Raw genomic sequence first — 24509 nt, 5'->3', positions numbered from 1 at the left:
CTGGGGAAAATGAGGAAAGGGAGAATGCCTCTGAGCATATGAATCTGATAGTGGGCCTTCTTGGCAAGGTCAGCGTTATGAGGTGAGAAGGAGAGAGAGGAGTCGAAGATGACACCTTAGTTTTTAGCCTCACACAAGGGGTCAAGGGAAGGGGCCCAAGGAGGGTGGTCAGAGTGTAGGCCGGAAGTAGCCAGTGGGGGTCCCAATGAGAAGGATCTCTGTCTTACTGGCATTAAGGCAGAGACTGTTAGCAGCACACCATGCCTGAATAGCAGTCAGACAGTCGGGAATGAGAGGGGAAAGAGTGGAGGAAGAGGAGAGAAACTTAAAGGAAAGCTGTGTGTCATCATAACACTGGAATAAGGAGAGTATGTCGAGATCAAGTGACCAAGAGGGGCAAGGTATATGTTGAAGAGCCATGGCGAGAGGATAGAGCCCTGAGGGACCCCAGAGTAAGGTAGAGGCGAGAAAAGGGGCCCAGTTGCACTTGTGAGGACCAATTCGAGAGGAAAGAGGTTAACCAGTCCAGTGCCCGGTCCGTTATTCCGAGGGTATCACAGTGCATATTTTTAGAACCGTGTCAAAGGCAGACGGTAGATTGAGGAGAATAAGGGCGGAAGGAGAGTTGGAATCTAGATTTGAGAGCAGATTATCACAGGTGTTCAGGAGAGCAGTTTCCGTGCCTCTGTATGCTCTGAAGTCAGATAGTGGTCGTGGAGCCAGCCAACCAATTCAGTATATTGGATTAGTTGGGAGATGACCAACTTTTCCAGGAGTTTGGCCAAGAAAGGGGTAGTGGAGATAGGGTAGCAGTTAGCTGGGCAGGAAGGGTCCACAGATGGCTTTTTTAGGAGGGGTGCACGAGGGAGTGCTTGAGGAGTGAAGGAAAGGAGCAAGTGGCAAACCCAGTGGTTACAGAACTCCGCTAAGGAGTGAGCGAGAGAGGCAATGTTGTCCTTGATAGTTTTAGAGGAGCAAGGAAGCACTTGTTTAGAGGAGACTGTCTAGGTGACCTCATCTGGTGCAATGGGTGAGAAGGTGAAGAGTAGGGGGAAGGAAAAGGGAGGCAGGGGGCCTGCATGCAAGTGGGGGATGGTGGGGCGTAGAGGAGAGAGAGAGAGAGGACAGGATATCCTGGCTCTTGCTTGTGAAGTGGGTGGCCAACGCCATGCAGAGGACCTGAGAAGGAAGAGGAGCATGGAGACTACAGTAGGATTGGCAAGTTCCTTGCAGATTTTGAAAGGTTCAGCCTGTTTGTGGCTCCAGAGATGCGGGATCGGATATGTGCCCATTTCCTGGAGTGAATAGAGAGTCTTTATTGCCTTTGAAGCAGGCGACAGGCCAGTTTGTCAGAGGGTGTGCTAGAAGCCAGCCACTTCCGTTCTGCAACTTACATTTGCGTTTCAATGAGGCTAAGTCGGAGTGGTAACTACTATTGCACTTGGAAGCAGGCTTCATGTAGATCCTCATGGCAGGGGAAGGGTGTCAAGGCTGTTGGAGATAGAGAGGTGAAGGTTAGCAAGAGCAGAGTCAGTGTGAGAGTGAATAGTGGGAATGGGGGGTGGTGAAGGAGGTGGCAAAAGCAGCTACTGACACTCGCTTCATCAGTCGAATAACCAAGAAGGAAACTGGCAGAGCGGGCAGAGGGTTAGCCGGGGGGACCAGGAGCTTGAGAAGGGAGGAGAGAATGGTCAGACAAGGAGTAATGAGAGGATTAGAGAAGGAGATATCGGCAAAAGACCCGGGGCTACGCTAATGTCGGAACTGTTCGGACTGGAGCTAGCAAGCCTTTTGGTTGTAGCTCTTGAGATTGTATCCGGGGCTATAGCACCCTTGGCCACCCCCTAGCAAAGCCTCTGCGGCTTAGTGTGTTGGACCAGAGGGAAGGATAGTGAGTGAGAGAGAGTCACAGAGGTTGAAAAAGAGTAGAGTGGCAGAATCGGGAGAATCCAGATGGATATTGACGTCACCAAGGTGGAAAAGCTTGGAGGAAGAGGTCGAGAGTGAGGAGGCATGGACGACCCACTGAGAGAGGAAGGGGGAGATCGGCAAGACATTCAAAGGAGAAGTAGGATTGAGTGGGTATGATGGAAGCAGGGACCCATTAAGGGTAAACAAGGACCACTCTGCCTCCAGACCGTTTAGACCTGGGCTTGGAGAGGATCTTGTAACCCTCAGGAAGAAGAGTGTCAAAAACAGTGACTGAGCTGGCATTGAACCATGTCTCGGTGAGAGCGAGGATGTCGAGGTCAAAGTCTTCAAGAAGGTGACCGATTTCAGAGGAATGTTTGACAGCAGAATGAGAATTGAGGATAGCCAGATGAAGCTGATTGCCACCTTTTTAAAGGTTTTCCAAGGTGGGGTACCGGGGCGGGGGTACACCCATTAGTGGGGGCAATGAGGCCAGAGGGGAGGCAGCCAGAGGAATGGCAGGAGAAGGGATGAAATGAATGAGATGGAAGATGCCTGTTGAGAAGGAGGAGGTTGAGCTGAGAGCCCTGGGCAACGATGGTGCCATTTGGGTAGACATTAATGATGCACCTCAATGACAAGAAATATGCCAAGATAACGTCCCATCTGGTTCCATCATTAATGGGAGAGGAAGAAAAAGGGGAGAAGGTAGCAACCATACGGGCAATCCATAGGTCAGGGGAGGGGACAGTAAAGTGAATGTCTGTAATAGTCTTCCTGGAGGAAGCATTGACGTAGGTGTCGGCAATGGGCAATCCTAGGTTGGAGGCCAGGAGTGCCGCCTTATATTTTCTCTTTCCAGACTTTGAGAAAGGGGTAGGAAAGGTGATTGAATATTAATTATATTAGATAGGAGAGATAGAGAGAACCATAGTTACCGGGTGTGTGGGGGGAGCACAGTAAATGAGGGGACTGCACAAGGAACTCGCCAGGCAGCCTCCCAGTAGGTGAGGTGAAGAAGAGTCACATGCAACAAGTGAGACAATCAGTTTTTAGAAGCATTTCTAGATCTGAACCTCAGCAAGACTGACAAGAAGCAAAACGCAATCAAGATGCTGATTTTGAAAGCACTTCTAGATTCCAAAAAATCAGGAGTACAGTAAACATTAAGCATTTAAATAGAGCCAGCAAGTTCATAAAACACTTGACATATAGAGATGCGAGACCTCAAGTTGGTGTTCAATAAGGTGAATACGGACTCAAAGTTAGAAGTTGGGAGTGGTTGGGGAATGATACACAAGGTCAGCTTGCTTCAGAGCAGGTCGGTGAAAACAAATGAAGGCAACCCACAAGAAACCATGAGTTAAAGGAATAAATGCCTGATAGCTGCCTGTCAGTTTGTGAAAGTTGATGTTGCAGCGTAGGTAGGAATCGGTAGCCGAATGCACACTTTAGGATAATGCAGGCTAAGGAAAAAGAGGAGGCCGCCGAAATGCGTTGACTCTGTCAACAGAGTGCTGGAGATGTGGGAGGGAGTGTGGACATTGCAGTGGATCGTGAGGGGAGAATGATAAAGGGGCCAACAGAATGTTGAAGAGGGCATAGGGCAAGTTAGTTGTTCAACCATCCTGACATTTCAGTTAATAAATATTATTTTGTTCAACTTGATATCTCTTGACTGTGACATACTTCATGATGTCTTCACAGTATAGACAGGTGAAAGACTCCTGCAGATAGTTTGCTGCAACATTGTCCTCCTGTGTCCCCTGCTAGACCCGCAGAGCGTTGAGGTTTTTTTGCACAAGCCTGCCCAGTGGGTACTGTAGCACCTCTGCAGATCCAGCTGGGCAACAGACTACCAGACACAGTTAATGGCTCTCCTGAGGCAAGCAGAATTGAAATATGCATTAAAAATGCGCTACATGATTAAATTGCTTCAATTTAGTCCTCTTTGCTTATCACAGAATGACAATCAATGTTTACTCTCATTGTATTACTCCTTTTATTTACATAGTTTGCAGAGACTGTGGTCTTCCAAAGTGTGTTCATCCACTGCAGTGCTTTGTGGCCATACCAGTGGCAGTAGGGGTTATACAAATATCAAATAACATAACATAATAGGTTAAAATTGAGCATTATACAGCACACTGTCTGTGAAAAATTGCTTAAATAGCCAGACAGTTTGCAATCCGTTTTGAGTCTTGATGCCTCCTGATTTTGAGCACTGTAAAAATAGGGGCTATTAGTATGAAATGTAATACTACTTAGTGTATCAACCTTAGAAGGATGAAGGACTGATTCAGCCCTGCTGAAATTTGAACATGGAAAATGCAGGCTGGCACTTGTCAGAGGTGAGCTTTTTACTTGCTAAGCTATCCAATTGTGACACATAATGCTGTTTAATCAATAGTGCAGTTAAACACATTTGTCAGGTTATCTACCCATCACCCTCTCCTGTACCCTTAAGTCCTTTTTAAAAGAAAATATAGCACTTCTATTAGGTTTTTCAAGGGGGGCATGAAATCGTTAAAGTACTTGGAAGCAGTAGGAATATGTGTCATGTTAATACGGCATGTAACCACCAGTGCCACTGCATTACCAAATGCGGTGGTATTCACATTTAAGAAGAAACTGCTGGTAAGATAGCTGAGTGAGTTAAGTGCTCACTCTGGTATTTATGTGTGTTTCGCAGGTGTGAATCTTAGCACAGTCTACTCATCGGTATATGAAACTCGCGATATAGCTCAGGAATGTATGGTCAACATATTTATGGTCAGCACCATAAAAAGTGCAATGCAATGGGGTCAGCCTCTTGGTCAGGTATGGGGCACTAACTCACATTGGGTGGCATTACTGGACATTTGAGGATGCACTTGGTATATGAACGAAGCAACTGGATATACAAAGCTGTAACTTAGATATTTTGACCATGCCTAGGCTGCAAGGCTATAACGGACATGAGATGGCTGTAGCCACGTATGCTACATTAGCCACACTGTATTATGGGAGCACCTGACATATGATTACTGACATGTGCAGCAATAATTGGCATACGTTGTCAGTAAATGGCCATATGAGGCTTTAGTGGCAAATGCATGGCAGTTCCCCTGGCCTATCGTGTTTCTACTTGATCTACCTCTGTCATAACATGACCCTCTCCACAGCATGTCAAGGCGGCACCCTAGTGAAAATGTGCTTGGTATCTAAAATGTCTTATGTCTGCTTTCGTGCCAGATTGGTATTTTATTTGTTTTACACCTGTCAGTAACTTCAAGTGATAACTTTGGGTTTAAATGTAATTCCATGTGATGTCACCCGGGTCAAATGTCATATGACATCACTTCCTGTGATGTCACCGGGTGTGATGTCACTTCCACTATCCCTGGCATTTTGGTGAATTGGAGTCCATGAGGGTAGGTAGGCAAGGGGGGTGATCAACTTGATCGAAGACATCAGAGAGATCAAGAAGGAGATGAACCGGATTCATGAATTAGAGTGATGAAAATGCAGATTAATTACTATAAGTATTGTTTTTAAGCTTTAAAAAATATTTAATTGTGTTGGTCACAGACAATTCGAAATGGCAAAGAAATTAATTTCAAATGCACATTGTCTAATTTTCCTATTTTTATTTTGAAGTTGCCAACATTTCGGTTTGTCAAGCAGAAATCAAATGTGGAATATATGTGTATAGATGCTGACGCGCGTTTCCCCCAGTGTGCTTTTTCAAGACACATCTACATCGACCAAAGCAATTCTAAATGTAATGAACCAACATCATTTAACAATTAGTGAATTGCTCCATACTGTAGTACAGCTTGTAGGGTTTGGCCAAATTCAGTCACATGAAATGCTCTGTTACATGTGATTGCTACGGCTACAACCCCATCTGCCGCTATCAGAGAGTCCTCTCTAATGCTAAGCCTATGGGGAGTCCCTCCCCTCTATTAAAATAGTGGTATCCAGTCACTTTTTTCCGAAACACAAACTTTCAAATACAAATCGTGAGAATACTTTTTGTAGAAAAGCCATTTTTTTCAAATAGTCATTTTTTTGAAAAAAAAATCGATTATTATCATCTCGAAATATATCTAAATGAAAAATGATCTAAAATAGGGTTAGGGTTGGGGCTTGGGTTAGTTTAGGGGTTAAATTAGGGATGGGGTGGGGGTAACTCCGACCCCCAATATACACACAACTCTAAAACGTTACAAGGGGCTGGCCAGTGCTGAAATTTCAGCACTGGACAGCTCCATGTAACGTTTTAAAGTTACAAAAAAACATGTGAAAGTGCATTTCAATTGAAACCAGTCCATGTCTATTGTCGATGGATTTGTTTCGAAAGGAATGCATTTTTGCATGTTAAATATAGCTTGTCAAAGCTTTTTTGTTTTCGAAACTTTGTTTTCAAATGTTTTGTTATTCGAAAAAAATCACTATAAACCAAAATAGTAGGGAGATGGATCCCACTCACCTCACATATGCCCCTAACTTGTCCTGCACGAAGGGGGGAAAAACATGTATGCATTTGTCTGTGAGCTGCAAGGTACTCCTTTTCACCGAAGCCATTTTGTTCATTGCAACCTCGCACTTTGCCAATGGGAAGCAGGCAGCTTTGAGCAGCGCTTGTTTTGCATGTGCAACATCCTTCGTACGTAATGTATTAAAACGGAGCCCTGTGTTTTTAAAAGTGTGTTTTGCGAGCATGATTTTTCAAATGAAACGGCTGTTCCGCTTGAAATTCAGCTTCAGCCAAATACTTGACAAACTATTCAGGCTTCGGTTGAATACTAAATAGGCTAGTCAGTACATCCCTAGAAATTACCCCATGGAAAAAAACTGGGCGGAAGTTGAGAGGACGTTCTTGCCAATTCAAAGGTAGGCAGAAGGTCTGCAAGGTTGTTAGAGTTTGGGGATATTGCACCTACCCTGCATCCTGAGAGGGCTGAAGAAGCTATTGAGACAGCTGGAGTGCACCTACCATGCATCCTGAGAGGGCTGAAGAAGCCATTGAGACAGCTGGAGTGCACCTACCCTGCATCCCTAGGGAGTTGATGGAAGCCATTGAGACTGCTGAATTGCACCCACCCTACATCTACCCTGCATCCCGATGGGGGTGATAGAACCCAATGAGACTGCTGCAGTGCACCTACCCTGCATCCCGAGGGGGGGTCTGAGCAGGGCTAAACACTAAATATGTTACCTCTTTGCCAAAGTAGATCAGGCTGGCTTCTTTTTATTCTGGAATAATTAGCCGTGCATTAACATTGTACAGATAACATTGTTTTCCTTTTGTTTTTACAGGATCTTGTCATTAAGCAATGGTTCTAATGATAAATGTGTTTCACTTTTTTCCTAGGGCAACATGTGCTTAGAGAATGGCTCTTTCCTACTAAATTATGCATGCTGTGCAGAGTGCAATAAAAGGGATTTTGTGTTGATCACGAATAAGTCAACAATGGAGGAGGATGGAGAAGAAATAATCACTTATGACCGTAAGATTTTATCATAACGCAACGTTGTTTGAGAATGTTTGTGTGAAAAAAAGTTTTCTCTAGAGAAGTAATTTCCATGATACACAATTAAAATAACAAAGGAAAAATAACCCACACTAAAAATAGCGCATTGGCAGTAACTCACCCTTAAAACACTCAGTGAATATTAGAATGCTGTTTTAAATTATTTTCTAAAACAAAATAATATAGCTTCAATGTACTGAAAAGGTACCACTTGAAAGATCATAATTCACAGTAGTGCGTATTTGACTTCAAAGAAAATGTTTGGACTGTACATTTCTTGCAGTATACAGGGTCCAGCTGTCATTTGACTTGGCTGGAGAGAGGAGAAAAGGAAAATAGAAACACGCCCACCTGTCTCTTCAAAAGGTATTATAAATGATAAGTGTTTTATGATGAGTTGTATAGTCCTGGCTGTAGGGTGTCCTCAATCTTTAACATGTGAAATAGCTTATTACAATTCTTTTCACACAAATTCCAATTTAATGTAACTGCCTAGGCAGTTTTCTTTATTTTGACTCCCTTCATTTTATTTTCTAGGTTATTGTGTTTTACATTACTTCAAATGAAAAACAGGTTATTTTTACCTCTGTTTTTAAATAGGATTATTTGTCCTGGGATCCATTTCCCACCAATGAAAGCATCCGGGCCCTTGCGGGCGCTTGCTTCCGGTGTGTAGGGCTCAGGGAATGTTGAATAATGCTCCATGTATAAAGAAGCAAGTGAATTGTATGTGATGTTAAAAACCAGAGGGTGTTTCACAACTTAGTCCCCGGGGATCCCATACTCACGTGGCAGGGAAAGGCCATCACATTTGGATTCCGACCCTGGGGGTGGACAAGTGAGGGAGGATCATCTGGGTAGGACGTCCTCAGGAAGTGGGGGAGAAGCGCCCAATGGTGATACATGGTATCCCCCTTTTCCCCTCAACCAATCTAACCCCATCCCTGCTTACTTTATGGGAAACTACAACTCCCATAATTCCTCCCCACTTTATCTTAACCACAGTACTGTGGGAAAATACTTATTTGTATTGCCGCCTGTGTTCAGAAAATAAGGCAAAATGAAACAACGGAACAGAATTTTGTCTTATTCTCAGAGATACAGGTTTTTGTTATAGTTGCAGCTAACTCCACATGGTCGTACAACCTGCCACCTGAACCACCTTCCTTCTCATTATCTGGCTGTGTCTGCTCCCCCAATTCACAAGGAGAGCATTTATACATTTTACAATTAGTGTAGTCTTACAAAGGTCTTTGACCCTGGCTATATCTGAACTCCGACCAGGGCATCAACTTACTCTCTCGCAGCTGTTCCTCTGCTATATAACATGCTAAACTTGTTCTGCAACTAAAGGTGGGCAGCAGAATCCCTACATAGGCATTACTGTTATTGCAAGCTCAGCATTTCTAAAGCAAGACCTGTTCGCAGTTTTCTGTTTTAGAGAACCTATGTCAAAACCGCTTCCAAAGCCTACAATATTTAATACACAGCTCACAGTACTTCGCCGAGGAAGATGAGGAATGAAGTCAGAAAGATTTCCTACCCTGACTTGCATTGGCCCCGTCCCTGTAATGGGGCCAGGCAGAGTCAGGCACACAACTGTAACAAGGGACAACTGACACTTATTAACACTCCCTGTGAAGATAAAAGGTGGCGCACACAGGCATACTTTGAGCGAGGTTGGGTACGAGAAGGAACGGCTCTTCCAAGGCTGATGCAAACCAGGCTGTGGAAGTTGGAGGGCCAACGAGCTGATGGGCAGTTGAGAGGATCAAGAGAAAGCCAGGGAAGAATTCCATGCTTTCAGCAAGCCGTGAGCGTTTCGAAGAGCAAAGCCTAGTGAGCGGAAGAAAGAAACCTTCAAGTTGCTAGAAAATGGCCTGAGACCCTCCCTGGTGAATGGCAGAGTTGGGGAGGAGCAGAGGAGGGGCTGGTAACGGCCTTGAGCTGCAGGAAAAAGATGAACGAAATACAATGAACACAACCGATATTATCGAAGGGAACAAAAGTCTGGTTGATGTTAAAGGGAAAGTGACTGTAATTTCAAAGTTGAAGGTTGCGCGTGTGCTGATAAAAACGCAAATGAAGAAAACAATTGTTGAAAGGCAAGGATACAAAGTAATAGAGTGGTCCTGCCAGGTGAAGTCGCCCATTCGAACGTCTATGTGAAATGGTATGAGTTTTGAAAGATATTACAGCGTCGATCAAAGGAAAGAAAGTAACCACGATACAGAAAGTAAGTTGAACAAGAGGAAAGTGAAAAATATTAACTGTGAATATACCAAGAGGGCAAAATATAAGAACTTTGGAAAAGGCCAAGAGGGCAAATTAAAGAGAATAGGAGCGACAAGTATCAAGAGGCATTGGCTGGGGAAAGAAATACCAAGAGGCAGGTGTTACACATGAACCTTTGAGAAGGCCAAGAGGGCAGACTAAAAAGAGAGAGAACCACAAGGACGAGGAAGTATTGATGCCAAAAGATGAGTATGGATTGTGAATTGAAGAATTGTTGAAAAGGAGGTCGAAGTGGTCATGCAGAGGTATATGTGAATTCCTTGCAGTTTCGAAAGTCTTCAGCGAAAAGAAACTTTAGATAAAAAGTGGGGAAGGGAACCCCTTACGAAGAAGAGACAGGCTCTAGTCCGGCAGAGGAAAGCCTGTGCAGAACTGTGAGAAAGAGAGAAAGTAAATGTGAACTGAATATTGATGGCAAGGTGGGTGAAGCCTAAGTGATTGAACTACCAGAAGATGGAAGCCTTAGATTGAACTGTTGAATTGTACCAGTAAGCCAAAGTGTGCAAGACTGAACTGTGCCATCCACCTATCCTTTTTTTCTTTTTTTTTTTAAAAGACTCTCTAAACCCCGTGGGGTTGAACCTGGGGAAGGGAGTTGATACTGAAGCCATTCTGACATTTCTTTTTCATAAACAATTTTCCTTTTGTATTCTCTTAACACATTTGTCAATTTTAGAAGGATGTCAAAGTTAGTTTGTTTTCAGTGTAGGCCTTTTCATTTTGACCAGACTGACTTGAACGTTTTTGTTATTTGTTTAATGGTCGAGATTGCTCCAATTGTAGAGTTGGGATCAGTTAGGAATTCTACCAACCCAAATAAAATATGAAATAAAGGTTTTTGAAACTTGTATCCATTGTGTCTGTGTCTACTGCTCGATACCATGCCTTCCTCACAAGTGATCACTTTTAATACTTGACCAAAGTAGTTTTCAGTCCTTTTTAAATAGGCTCCTGCTTTGTGACTCAAGTACCGGCACGTCAGGTTAGAGTATAGGTACTTCTGCATGCTGAGGCAGAGTAACAGTACTCTGTTCTGTGACACATGACCCACTTGTAGCGGCTGTGGACTGGGCCTTGTTATTACCACAACAGGCACTACGTGTAGTGTGTGAATCCCTGCCAGCTTGCAAAGTTTACCTTATGTTTTCTGCATTGTGCCTCCTTCCTTTCAACCCCGGAATCGCTGGTGCGGCTTCTCATTCCTAACTTTTTAACCTCCTGTTGCAAAACAAATGGATGTTGCTGGAACAACAAGTGACTGTGTGCTCGCCTGTCCCAATATGAGTCCATTTGCTGCAGGCATAAGGTCCAGGGCCACTCTTGCTTTTTGAAAAGAGATCGGAGGCATGCTAGATGATTCGCAATCTGCTTTTACAGGCCTACTACAAAGCTGCTTACTGCTGAGTTTGGGGACCATTTGCAGTAGGAATCCAAGGCGCCGAGTATGAGGGTGATCTTGGGCCTGGGCACCCACTGAAAAAAACAAGTTTGGCGATTGCCTCGGAGACCAAGGTCTGCCCATCATTCACTCCCCAGGGCTTCATTGCCCTTTAGTTCGTGCCACATTTAATTAGCACAATCTATGACACATGCTATCTCTACAGCAGTGGTATTCAAACTATTTTATGGAGAGCCCCCTTGATTAAAAATATTGTTGCTGAGCCCCACCTTGAGTAAAATTATTACTAGGACACCCCCCCCAGATGCCATATCTGCTTATATTTTACATTAAAAGTAGTCACCGCACTCCTCGTGCACCCCCCCCCCCCACGGCCCCGGATATGCTTCTGGCCCCACCTAGCAGGGCAAGCCCTGGGCCTAGGGTGATATTCCAACCCTGCTGACCACAGGTATTTTTGGGTGGTACTTTTGTTTTGCAGTTAATAAATCAAATGGTTTGTAGAGAGAAAAACGTGTAATGGCGGCTAATGTAGGCCTGGACACAGTGTGGTCATGTTCAGATCAATGGTACCAGCAGAGAAGCGCCACAGAAAGGGTCTCTAGAATTATTGCTCCCCGATATGAAGAGGGACTTTAAGGTAACAATACATCTCTTCATTTGCTTCAAGTACTAGGTGCAGTGAAGTATGGAATACAAAAGAAGCTGTTCTGCCGTTGAAATGCATTTTTACTTGGCTAACATTATTCACCCATTTTGAGTGGGAATAACCTTTTTACTCCTTTAAAAATCGTTTCACTCCCAACATCAAAAAGTAGGCAATACAATATTTCTACTTCAACATCTTATCTGAGACCATAGGGATGTTAATCGTAATGCAGGGGTCTATGTGAATCCACGTGTGGCTACGATTCAGTGCAGTAGTCCTGATCCATAAACATGCGCTGTGGCAATGCAGAAATCACGAGGCAGGTTAGTATTGTGAAAAAAGTTTGGAACAGCACTACTTGGGTAAAGAATTCCTGAAAGTGAACATGATTCTGTTCTATTTGGGCTGCACCCCTCTTCATGTGAGTCTCTTTTCGCTTTCCATGCAAGCTTGCGGGACGGTGGAGTGGCCTGGTGGGGACAATGGGACAAGGTGAATGTGGGTGCCCAGGGGCGCAGGGGGTGAAGTAGCATCTGTGGTGGCACGGTCGGCGAGCCGGTGTGCTGGGGGGGCAATCTGCAGCTCCCCCTGAGCATGGGCATATACTGGTGGTTCCCATCAGGCTTTGGAGGAAACTCATTGCTGACTCCTCCACGCAGGGTGTTCGAGACGATTGTGGCTGCACAAAGGGTTCCAGTTGGCACAGGACTGGCTTTGCACCATTACCCTCCTTTTGACAAATGTCTCCACATGGCTGCTTAATCGAAAACCACATCCTATCCAAGTACTTCACAAAAAAGTGTTTTTACCGTTTTGTACGTTTTATATATGGTTACAATTAGTAATTTATTTTAAACAGTTCATCTGTTATTTCCTTTCAGATGTGTGTACAAATTGCCATCATATCATTGCAAGTCACGAATATACCTTCAGTGTGGTGGATGACTACCAGGTACCCGTCTCATATACTACATAGACTGTTAATAAGTATCATGTGTCAAGACCTTAAAAAAAAAAAGCGGGGGGGACGGGGGATTCATTAACATACCAATTGAATGTGGCATCACCAGAAATTAGCATATCAAGGTACCCTCTGAAAAAAGTGGGGGACTCCGTCCACCCGCGTGTACCCTCGACTTGAGCCCTGTGTATCAGGGTGCAAAAGTTGCACTCGCTACCAGCCATTGGCCATTAACATTGGACTCTCTTGGCAAGTAATGGTTGCTATGTGTGGTTCCATGTGATAATGTCCACGCAAAAATGTCGCCATGCAGTAATGGTGCAGTTTTTTTCCGGCAACATTATCATATGGAACCTGGGGGGGACACCCCTGCTCCCATTTACCCCATATTTTGTCCCCTTATATAATGTCGTCTATGCTGTTTCCCACCGACTATATGTATGGCGACATTATATATGGGAACAATATTACCTGATACCCTCTGTGTATGCATAGAATAGAGGTGGCCAGTGTCTTTTTCATGGCTGGCGAGAAGCTTGCAACGTACATACCTTCCCCATGATGTATGATCTTGTTATGGCATTTATTTGCTAAAGGTTGGAGGGGACCTTTGCCATCAAAGGTTTCTAACCTCAGGATATCCTGAAGCCAACCGTATGAAGGCGGTAGATGTTTGTAGAAACTATCCAACCGGTGACGGCTGCATTCATGGCGCATAGACTGGTGGATCACCAGCAGGTCAGGCAACATTAGACAACACGAGGTGTGGCATACTGCTGTGCAAATAGTTAGCCCATACATATTTCTGCTAATCCATTTTTGAGCATTTCTATCGTGAGCATGATCAGTGCAGCTCATATACCACTTGCACTGGTGCAACTCTGACGTTTCCAAGCTGTAACGTTTACTTTTATGTTCTGTTCCTTGAGTAATCTACTAGGCTCATTCTGAAGGAGGAGTATGCAGAAGAAAACCTAGATAAATGTTTCTGCATCTTCCTGTCTATTTCCTGTATGTGGTGGTCTGGGACCAGTGTGTCCTTATGCCACGGATACAGTGCATGCATTGCATGAGATTGGCATGAGTCTGCTTGGAACGGACTCGTCCTGATTGTGCAATCTTCTCGCAGTGGTTCTAGGCCACCACAGACCCTGGGCAGAGCTCCGTCCCACCGGGCGGCACCCTCTTTATGAAGCCATGTTTGGCGTTAATGTTTTTCCATGGAGTTGGTGATTTGTCTTCTTAAAGGATCTCCCCAGGGAATCGGAGAAACAAAAATGTAGAAGTGCCTTCAATTTCTGACTGCCTGGAATCCTTGCAGCACATTTGAGAGGAAACACTGCATAAGTGCAGGGACCCTCGGGCAGGAGTCCTTCGATAGGGCCCTCTCCCAGGTCCTCCGTCACTATGCCGAGAATCGCTCATCTATCTCTGCCATGTGTAATACTCCCATGGAGACTTTATGTTGTATCAAAAAGAACCTGTAAGACGGCCTAGGATCATTTGGGTCCTCCTGAACAATATATGGCCAACACAGATTGGAAGCTTTTAACTATCAGAGAAGTGGCTCCATTTCACTGCGTATGGAAACGTGACCAAGTCAGTCATCACATCAAGGTAGCCCCCCTGGCTTTGAAGTACAGACCACCAACACTGCAGCATAAATAACTTGGCTCATCAGATGGGCACTGCCAAGAGGATCCTTCACTTCTGCTTGCCTGATTGGTCAATGTGTAGTTTCCAGCACCCACGAGCCTCTCTGTGCTCTTGCTTTTTATTATTGGCTATTTTTAGTTTATATTCAAGCCATGTAGACAATAAATGCATTCTTGATACATAAAATAAAATGGGGGGGGGGGGGATTTGGGCTCTAGATTGGAACCAACCTTGCTGAGCTCTGAAATGAGATTCCTTGGTTTTTCTTGTTGCAGCAAGGTCACAGGTTGTGGTTGAGGTATAGCTCACACCTCTTTCGTTTGGTAGAAATTTTGAGGATAACCTGGATACCTTGCCTTAATTAATAGATGAAAAAGCTTGTATTTTCCACACAGATTTGTGTTTTTGTTGTATAGCGCTGCTTAGCGGCAGGCCTGTTCACCCAGACAGTGTGAGGGTGGGGATCTTGATGTGTCATGTGGTCAGCCGACACGTGTTTCGACCCGAAGGTCTTTCTCAAGGCTAGGTCTGTTCGGTCTGGGGCCCTGTTTTCTATTCTTGGTTCTGTATATACAGCGGCTCCTTTTGGGCCCTGTGAGCCTCCAGTATTCTGTCCGCCTTCCCAAGTGGCCTATAGACAAAAGAACAACCCCAAAATCCTTCTTGCATCCATACATTTTACATAAAGAACAATTTATCAATTGCTTTTGTGCGCCTCCCAAATTATGGGCAATGCTAAAACAGCTCCGTTTTCTGGGCCAGTAACTAAGTTTCATTGCTGTTTCTCCTGTAGAGCGTTTGCATTTCCTCAGCCCCTCAAATCTATTCATTCACTGCAGGCCAACAAAACGGGTACAATTGTTTCACTTCCACCTTCCACTATTGGCAAATCCGCACACCTAGGAATTGTTTCTCTAGCTCCTAGATATCTGCTGTGTATTCCATTGGCTTAGTCGGAACAACAAACATGCTTATGATATCCTGGTATGCAATCTCTTAAATATCTTTATTACTCTGAAAACCTATACACTCTATCGCAGCCCCCACCTTTTTAACTGTTTTCCTCTTTTTGAAAAAAGGTTTTAGGTTTCCTCCTTGTATTTCAAAATGAGTCTTGTAGAACCCTTTGGCAATGCCTTGCCCATCTTCCGTTGGTTATGAGTGTTTTATATCCTGTGTGTCCATAATCCTGTCCTCTGTAATTGCTCACAGTTCAACCTCTCATTATTTGATAACTCCTTCTTTGTTTGTGCCTAAACAGCTTGTGCTTTCATTTTCCTTTATATTGCAACAGTAACCATTTGCCCTGAAACCCCAACTATCCGGCTCTTTGGGGTGTGACAACAAAAGATCAGGTACTGGTGGCTGTAGTGGCAATATTAGATGTAAGGGCGTGTTCATATTTTCTTCTGCAGGGAGGCACTTACATTTCTTTTCCATTTTCGTATTTTGATTTTTTTTTTTTTGTCAACCTCTATATTTGGTTTTCGAGTAAACAAACAGTAGATAATAACATTAATGTAAAAAAACACCTTGTAAAATAGCGAAATGCAGAATAACAAAATACAGAATATAGGATAACATATCCCCTTGTGTGTCCGATTCGGATCCGTGTGAGAGGCGGTGTCCATCATTCCTCCCTAGGTTTGGGCTAGGATTCTCTTGTAGGCTGCACATTCCAGGTGACATATTTTGGCTAGTGATTGTGACCATACGGCACCCGAAGGCGGTTGGTTGCTTTCCAGTGTATGATCAAGTTTCCTCACTGCGAACATGTAAAGGGAGATTAGCTTGTTCGTCTGTGGGTCCAGATGCCAGTCTGTGCCATCGTCGCCCAGCACTATCGCCAGCGGGGAAAAGGGGACGTCTGTTCCTTCTATGGTGTTGAGCGTCTGGTATACCAGTTGCCAGTATGCGGGTATCTTCGAGCAAGTCCATAGGATGTGGCCCATGGTCCCGGTGCCCTTGCAGCCCCTCCAGCACTGATTGGTGGAGCGGATTCCCATCCTGTGCATCTTGTCAGGAATATAATTAATGCGTTGTAACATTTTAAATTGGTTTCCTCTGTTCCTGAGATGAAGGGAGACCATGGGTATTACTGCAAAGCTTCTCTGTATGTCGGGTGAGTTCACCGGTGTGTCTAAATCCTCCGTCCAGGCGGCTGCTAGAGCATTTAATCTGTGTAGGTTGTTGGGGACTGCCATCTGGTAGAAGGTGCGAATGCATGGGAATGCCTCGGAGTTGTGATCCATTGCTTTTACACACGGCAGGGGAGGGGTTGGAGTCTGGATTCTTGGGTGGTATGCTGGAGTCTCGCTTTCTGAATAGAGTGATAAGAGTAGCCAGTCACCCGGCCCATGCCATTTTTGGCTGGACCTCCGGGAATCTCGCCCGTGTTCCTTCCTCTAGGATGTCCAGAAGGCAAACATTGGCCCATGAGTCTGTCTGTCGGTGGTGCAGTGGCTGTGTCACTGGCCAGGATAGGATCGACCTGATACTGGCACAGGCTGGTGGGTATGTGACCTCTGCCCTCTGTGCCGCTCTGAGCCTATGCCATTGTTGGAGGGTCGGTCTCAGTATGGGGTGCATCTTGATGTGGGTCGGGAGCTTGTGCAGCGGGGTCGCCATGATTTCCATGGGACGCAGTGGGGCCATGATGGAGGTTTTCATGGTGTGCCAGCTGGTGCCTTGGCTCTGATTGAGCCATCGTTTCACCCACACTAACTGAGCTGCGTGGCAGTATGCCCTGAGAGGGGGGACCGCCATTTCCCCTGGTAACGGGTAGTACCAAAGATCAAACTGAAAGCAGAGATGGGAGACCCATATGTGAATATTCTTACATGAAGTTTGGAGACCTTTTTTGTGGCTTTGAAAGTGCAGTTCTTAATAGACCATTTCCTTCTATTGTGGGTGCCCACCCATTTGCATAATGGGAGATATAGTTTGCTCAATTTATTAGACCTCCAAGGTCTCCCAGCATGTGTAACAATTTAGAGCAGTTGAAAGGCAAATATTAACCTCTGAGGTGTTTGAGGCACCTCAATAGCTTGAGCATGCCATATAGATTATTTTGTTACAATAGTGCTGCGTACCATATGCTCCTCCACTCTCTTGTTCACTTCAGTTTTGCCCTCGAGCAGCTTTAAAAAAAACTCTCTTCAGTGGACACTCGTCTCTTGCGTTTTATAAGGTGACTTACCACCCATTCTGCCAAGCACTGCTGCTTGCTAAATTGCAGGAAACTAAATATTTTATGAGACAAAAAGATGCCAGCACTTTCTTGCCCCTTTGGACCACTCACCATGCAACGAGCTGTCCTGATTGTGGGAAAATAATCTGCATTGGCGTGGCACAGGTGTTCGGACTGCTCAGAAACTGCTACGGTAACATATGCCTTTGAACTTCATTAGTACACTTCATGGTGCGGGCAATCAACGGAGATTTAAGAGGTGGTTTTGCGTAACATAACAGATCTTTTATGTGCAGTACAAACTACGGTAGAGGCAAATGTGAAAACCGAGGTAGGATAGGTCTCCATAAACACAGAGTGTGCAGTAGAAAGTATACGTGTAGGGAATGCTCCCAAATGTTCAGGCCCCACCCTTTAGAATCATCACCTTTGGCTAAAGTTCAACAATGGTTGTTGAGGTTCAGCACATTTTCTAGGTCAGGATGACTTCACCTGGCTAGGAGAGCCAAGTCTTTTTCATTTCCTGGGGTCTGATTTCTTGAAACCCTGGGTCACAAGTAAATGTTCACCTGCGATTCTCGGGGCCTCAGTTCTAGAGACCCATGTTCAAAGAATCATGTTAATTTCTTTGAGTGTTGATTGTACAACCCTTAGCCACTCCTAGTGTCTCAGCAAAGGTTGTCCCTTTCTGGCCATAAAATCTCCTCAACCATCAACAGTCAGCTTCTTCCCCTTCTGACTTTGGTCAATTATCCGGCCAATGGCGTAATAGCCCCAAACCCAGAGCACCCTCAGTCTACTCGTTCCTCCTTCGGGCCTCTCCCATGCTCAGCAGTTCTCTTGATCTTTTGTACCTGGTTTCAAACCTTAGGCCACCTACTGCTCTCTTGTTCCCCAAGAGCCTCCAGAATCGCAGTCGCTGGCTCAAGACTCCTTGGCAAGTTTTTGTTTGTTTTTAAAAAACATTTTTCATTGTTGTTGGCGACAAAGCCTTTAACAAAACCTACAGATAAAAAAGTTCATAAAATATCAGTGCAGTAAAGAAGAATAAATAGATTTTCAGAAAACATTTAGACATTATCATTGCATTAAAAAAGAGCGAATAGATATTCAGAAAACATTTGGACAAGCCACAATGATTTCATAATAGATGCATGCAAAAAGGCTAAAACACTAATCGTCAAAATTGGCTTTTAAAACACGCATATCAGTCAAAACTGGTTCTCACACTCACCAATGCTTACTCTAGGCTCCCCCGGCAGGTCTGAGTAAGCAACCTTCATTATCTCTTCACAATTAAAACTTTACATGCAGAGGAATCTAATTCTGAACATACATCAATACTCTTGCATCCATAGAGAACAAACATAAAAACACTATGCAATTTCATTAAACATTAATACATAAAGGCCAAACGCACTAATTACTGCAATAGTGAGTCCGACTCGGGTCCCCCCAATGGAGTCCTTGAAACAGCCTTCATGGTTCCTTCTAGATTAAGACTATTAACAAATCCCACCACAGAAATGACTGTGCTGGTGGTGTGCCCTGACAACAACTCGGGTCAGAGCCCCAAAGCACCCACACCATGAGCTTTATAGAGAAACTTTCTAAAGTACAATACCCAATTTGATATTAGCGCTGAGCAAGACATAATCGGGTGTTCAAGATCGTCCACCCCGTCATCATTCCCACAAAAGCGACAATTTCCCATAGAAGCCTCACACTGACCATAACAAATCAGTACGTCTTTAGTCTGCTACAGTTTAAGTTGCAACAGTAGAAAGATCCTCCTCGCTCTACGGTTGGGATAAATTGACAAAGGATTGGTATGATTTGACCGTGGCATAATTGTTTGTGACGGTTGACACAAACCCAATTTTGCCATGGGCACAATCATACCAATCCATCTTGCCTCTATCATACCCTCGTGCCCCCAATACATTCCCACCTCCCTCCCACCCATACATCCCCACCTCCCTCCCACCCATACATCCCCACCTCCCCCGCTCCACTTATCTTTCACCGTCCACTTTACATCTAACCCTGCGGCATCAGTTCTGTCCCTGCAACGCGGGTTGGAACTGACGCTGCAGGGTCCCTAACACTGTTTTTTTTGTTTGTTTTTAAAGTCCCCCACTTCCAATGACCTGGAAGCAGAGGGACGCCCGCAACTCCTGTTCCCATTATAGCAAGCAACGGGAGCGAGCGGGGGACACCCCTGCAACCCCTGTTCCCCTTGTTCACTATAATGGAACCGTATAGGCCATTTGACCGAATTTCTGGTTGTATAATCATTTCATACAGCCTAAATTCAGTCAAATGGGCCATACGAATACCATTGGCAAATAGGGTGCAAGCACCCCACAGCTCTTATGTTCCTTGTTCAAATGTTTTAAAGAATCGGAGGAGTGCATGCAGTCGACTATTTCAATCCAATCTAGCTGGCAGAATGCTATTTTCACCCTAGTTGGATTTCTCCCAAGATCATCCTTAGTGAGACCTAGCTCAGCCAGGGTCTTCTTACAAAAGTTTCATTTAAAAAGGGGACTCCATTGCAGACTACAGATCTTGATGTAAGGAATCAGCCAAAGGGATACAATTTTCCAATACAATAATAGAAGCCTCCATATTGCTTGAGACCTCAACGGGTTACTGCCCAGTTCATATTGATAGTGGCTAGAGGTACAAACTTCTGCAAATTTAAGACTCATCAGGAGGGTATCAATGGTCCAAAAAAGATTCACAGCCATACACAAACTTAGGCACAATTCTCCCTTCTTGGAATTTAGTGAAGGAAAAAGCGAGAACCTACCATATTTTGCATCCACTCTTACCAATCGATTTATTAAACTAGTGGAACAAGCCTTCAGTCACACTCAAACCTGGACTTTGCGTGGTCTAGAAACAATTGTGAATCGCAGATGGATGAAACTATCGACCCGCTCTAGGGGCTGGTCATCGACCCACCATCTGAAAGCAGTTGATTTCTTTCCCCAAGAACAGTGCATAATTTTGGTTTTCTTTGAAATGGTTTTTAATGAGTGACCTTTTACAAAGCAGCTGAAAGCCTTCAACTGCTTTTGAAGACCGATTTCGGTTGTGTCAAATAATAAGAAATCATCGGCATGACTTAAGTAGGTCACTCTCAGATAATTTCGTTTTGGTGGTACATGTGCCGCTGCAAGTAAATAATCCTCCACATCTGATTTATCCAGCTTGAACAGACAGGGGACAAGTATGACCCCCTGTGTGACTCGCCTTGATGTGGGGATAGTTCTAGACAATGTGCCAGACGCATTAAGTCTGACCTGAACCATAGACTGTTCATGGAGCGCTATCAGAAGGCAAAGGAGACCATTTGGAATCCTTCAATTATTTAGTTTAGACCAGAGTAGTCTTTACTAACTGCATCAAATGCATCAGATAAGTGGATGGTGGCTACAAAAACTTTTTTTTTTGCCCAGACAAGAGATTGCACAGATTTTAACAATACTCCATTCAGCGAGGTACTCGTGTACTTACGAAAGCCGGTTTGCCATTTCTTCAGAATACGGACCTCCGTAGCCCCTATCTGCAGCTCAGCCAACAGTAAGGTCGCAAAGACCTTGTCGGAATCTAATATGGCTATTGGCCTGTAGTTGCAGGGCTGAGAACGGGGCCCCTTTTTGTAGATTGGTACCACGTGGGCACTTACCAGGACACTGGAAAGGTATTTGTCGTCAGAATATCAAAAAATAAGTTTAATACAATTGACCAATTTTCCTGGGGACTTTTTAACAAGGCATTAGTTAATTTGTTGGGGCCAGGTGCTCGGGACGAACTGATCTTTGATAAGATGACTTCAATGATCACCTTATCAAAGGAATGGGACCAAGCATTACCCACATTACCTTTAGAGAAAGCAACCTCCTCATCCGGTATGGCACAGAACAATTTCTCAAAATGAAGGACCCAATCGGATTCGGATACTGCATTTACTGGAAGAGCTTGCGATTGAATCGAACACTGATTTACAAGATCCCAAAACTCCTGAGTATTTAGTTTATTTGTTAAAGTGGCCAACGTAGCCTCTGAGTCACGCTGCGACAAAATCCCTCTGACCCTTTAGCCAATGGCTATAGGAGGATTTGACATTCTTATTAGCGGCAACACACCCACCAAGAGCTTTGACGCAACTAGCTCCAGTAGCTTTTATTTGTGCTCTTAGAGCCCGTTTTCTAACTACCTCCACATCATAAATGAGTATTCCTGCCATTGGGCCGTTTCGTTCAAAATTTGGTACCTACAGGGTTATTTACAAGGTCAGCTACAAAAGGCTCAGAACGATCGGATGTGACTGTTTCTAGTTTCCAGTTATGAAGTCTTCATCATAAGTAAATGGAGCGACTCGTTAACTTGTCTAAGATTCGGCAAAGACCATGAGATCTTATTGCCAGCCTTATTCACCCGAAGATCTGTAGGGCCATTTACCGAACCTGAAGAGCAGTCTAGTAAAAAAATGGCCTTCAACATGCCATGGTCGCTAAAGGCAATATCAAGGACACAAAACTCTGAACATACCACATGGAGCAGGCGTCCCACAAATATGTAATCTATTGTGGAGCTAGAGTTGAAATTCCTCCATATGAGTTTGGGAGGAATGTCTCCTGATGTAGTACAATTTAACATTTGTAAACCAAGACCATGTAGGATGTTCAACCACATTTGCTCCCAGTAATCTTTTTTCCTTTAGCTTTAGACATGTTAGATATTTCAGCACTGCACTGGTCCGTTTCTACACAATTGGCGTTGAAATCCCTCAGCACTATCACTTGGTCTCCACAAATTGAACAATGCCACTCATTAACCAAGGTCGCTAAGCAAATCAAGTCTTTTTTTAGGTCAATTACACCAATATGCCAATACACATTGACGCACAGGAGGTGTAAAGAATGCTTCCTGAAGCAATATCGCGTGGATGGCTGGAAAGCCTCGGCAGATCTCTCTAGATTTTACAATTTGAATGGCCGGACAAGATTTTGCCAAGATTACAAGACCACCTGACGGACGACCATTCGGCCCTTTAAGCACTGGTTGGAAATAAGAAGAGAAACCGTCAAACGCTCGAGATTCTGTTAGCCAAGTCTCTTGTAGGAATATCAAATGATGTTGTTTAAGCAACTTTCCCAATGCAGGATTAGCAGATGGGATCTGATGACCTCTTGTATTCCAAGACAAAATAGAAAAACTGGGCCATTATCCAAATTCAGAGCATTACTGTCTCTGACAATCAAGCCTTGATGAACGCAGGGCTCCAGAAATCCATGACCATTCCTGGACTTCTTTCTTCTGCAATTTAGTATCCGGATACTGGACAGCCTTAGTATCATTAGAACCCAGTTGCAGCCCATCATACAAATAGAACAACGAAATATATACATGACAGGAATTAACAGGAATCGCCACCAGTTGTTTCAAGACTGATAATCACAAAAAAACTGTCCTGGACTTGGCCCCTGTTCTCAGGCTCTGGTCTGACAAAAGTCACCTCTCTTGACCTCGGTCCATCCTCTACAGTAGATATTATTTCATTCGGGAGCGGAAAATGCCGTCTTGGGCTTTGTAATTCTATGTTGAGGACACACTTCTGTAAGGTGAGAAGTCGAAGCCTAGTTGTCTCAATGTTTGCACTTGTGCCACAATTATGTCAAAAACTAGTTTTGACCGCAGATGCAGAATAATGTTATCAGTTCTGTGCAAGTCACTAAAGTCCTCTCGCTCAATGTCCTTGGAGGACTGAGCACGCAACTCGGGAACCTCTACCAGCAGGTGAAGTATATTTGCTCGATTTAACAGCACATCACTATTGTCTGGGAGCAGGTTAGCGACCAGGATTTTCAACTCATGACTTATCTTGCATGGCACTGGTGGCTGAACCAGAGGTGCTGAATTTGACATCGGGCCCCCTATGACTAGTCTAGTCTAATAAAAGACACCCCTTACCTTCAGGCAGCTCTGGGCCCTTACAGCCCCTTAGAATACTGGATGGCTGGCCAGATAACTTGTGCTCGACAAGGCCCCCTGAGGTGTGCCACTCGCAAGGCACCAAAGGTATGAGGGCCTCCAAACTGATGCTGGAATGCACCATGCTGATCCCATGTATTCAGACCCAAATGCTGGCCGGATACAGCTTGATTAAAGGGAATAGGGGAACGGATGGCATGAGAGGTTGGTCATGTCGAAGAATGCTGGCAAGGAAGGAAAAAGGAGCAGAGGATGCCCTTCCACAGGTCCCACCATAACAGCACTGGTAGCTTCTGCTGCTTTGCACCTCCTTCACCCCATCAATGCAGAGTTCATTATGGTAGTCCAGAGAAGGGAGTCAGTCTGAGCCTCCTGTGATGCTTTTGTGGTGAGGACAACATTCTCTTGCTCCCAGTGAATAAGGGGATTAGTATCCCCTACACGCTGATTCCTGCCGCTACTGCCCTTTATCTTGAAAGTTTTTCTTTGAGGGGCATTCCTTAATGCAGCCATAATATTCGGCTTCTTTGTAAGTGTGCAGAAACTTGCGTGATGACTGATTTTTGGTTTTTAGTTGGGGTTCATTTTTCTCCCCCTCCATTTGTTTTACATTCAATTAGACGGTTTTACGCGTCGCTTTGCCCTTGGTTGATATTAAGGTAGGGTGCCTCAAAGCAATTTCGACACTGAGGTATCCTCTGAGATATTTAGCACCTGAGCCTCAGAATTGGAAACATTTGGGCTGTGCATGCTACCTTCACGGCACAGCCCTCCTCGAAGAAGTCCTGATGATATAAGATCTGTCATACTGTTATCAACCCCAGTGAAATTAGAGTCAGCATTAATCCGTCCAACAGAGCTGCGACAATAAGGAGGGGCTGAGCACTGCTCCAAGGTAGAGAGCACATATGAGGGACCCCTAT

General features: G+C 44.5%; 1 protein-coding gene across 1 annotated transcript in view; it reads left to right on the top strand.

Moving 5' to 3' along the window:
* The window catches only part of CHURC1 (churchill domain containing 1), a 77509-nt gene that overhangs the window by 15540 nt on the left and 37460 nt on the right, over positions 1–24509 (top strand). The window contains exons 2-3 of the mRNA XM_069638666.1: positions 7271–7406; positions 12655–12725. Of these exons, the coding sequence (XP_069494767.1) occupies positions 7271–7406; positions 12655–12725 (207 nt within the window). The remainder of the gene's footprint in view (positions 1–7270; positions 7407–12654; positions 12726–24509) is intronic.

This window comes from Ambystoma mexicanum, chromosome 14 (genome assembly GCF_040938575.1).
Source record: "Ambystoma mexicanum isolate Mex_15411 chromosome 14, UKY_AmexF1_1, whole genome shotgun sequence".
In the NCBI taxonomy this organism is placed as follows: domain Eukaryota; kingdom Metazoa; phylum Chordata; class Amphibia; order Caudata; family Ambystomatidae; genus Ambystoma; species Ambystoma mexicanum.
The sequence above is the reverse complement of the archived record's forward strand: the minus strand, read 5'-3'. Positions and strand labels throughout refer to the sequence as shown.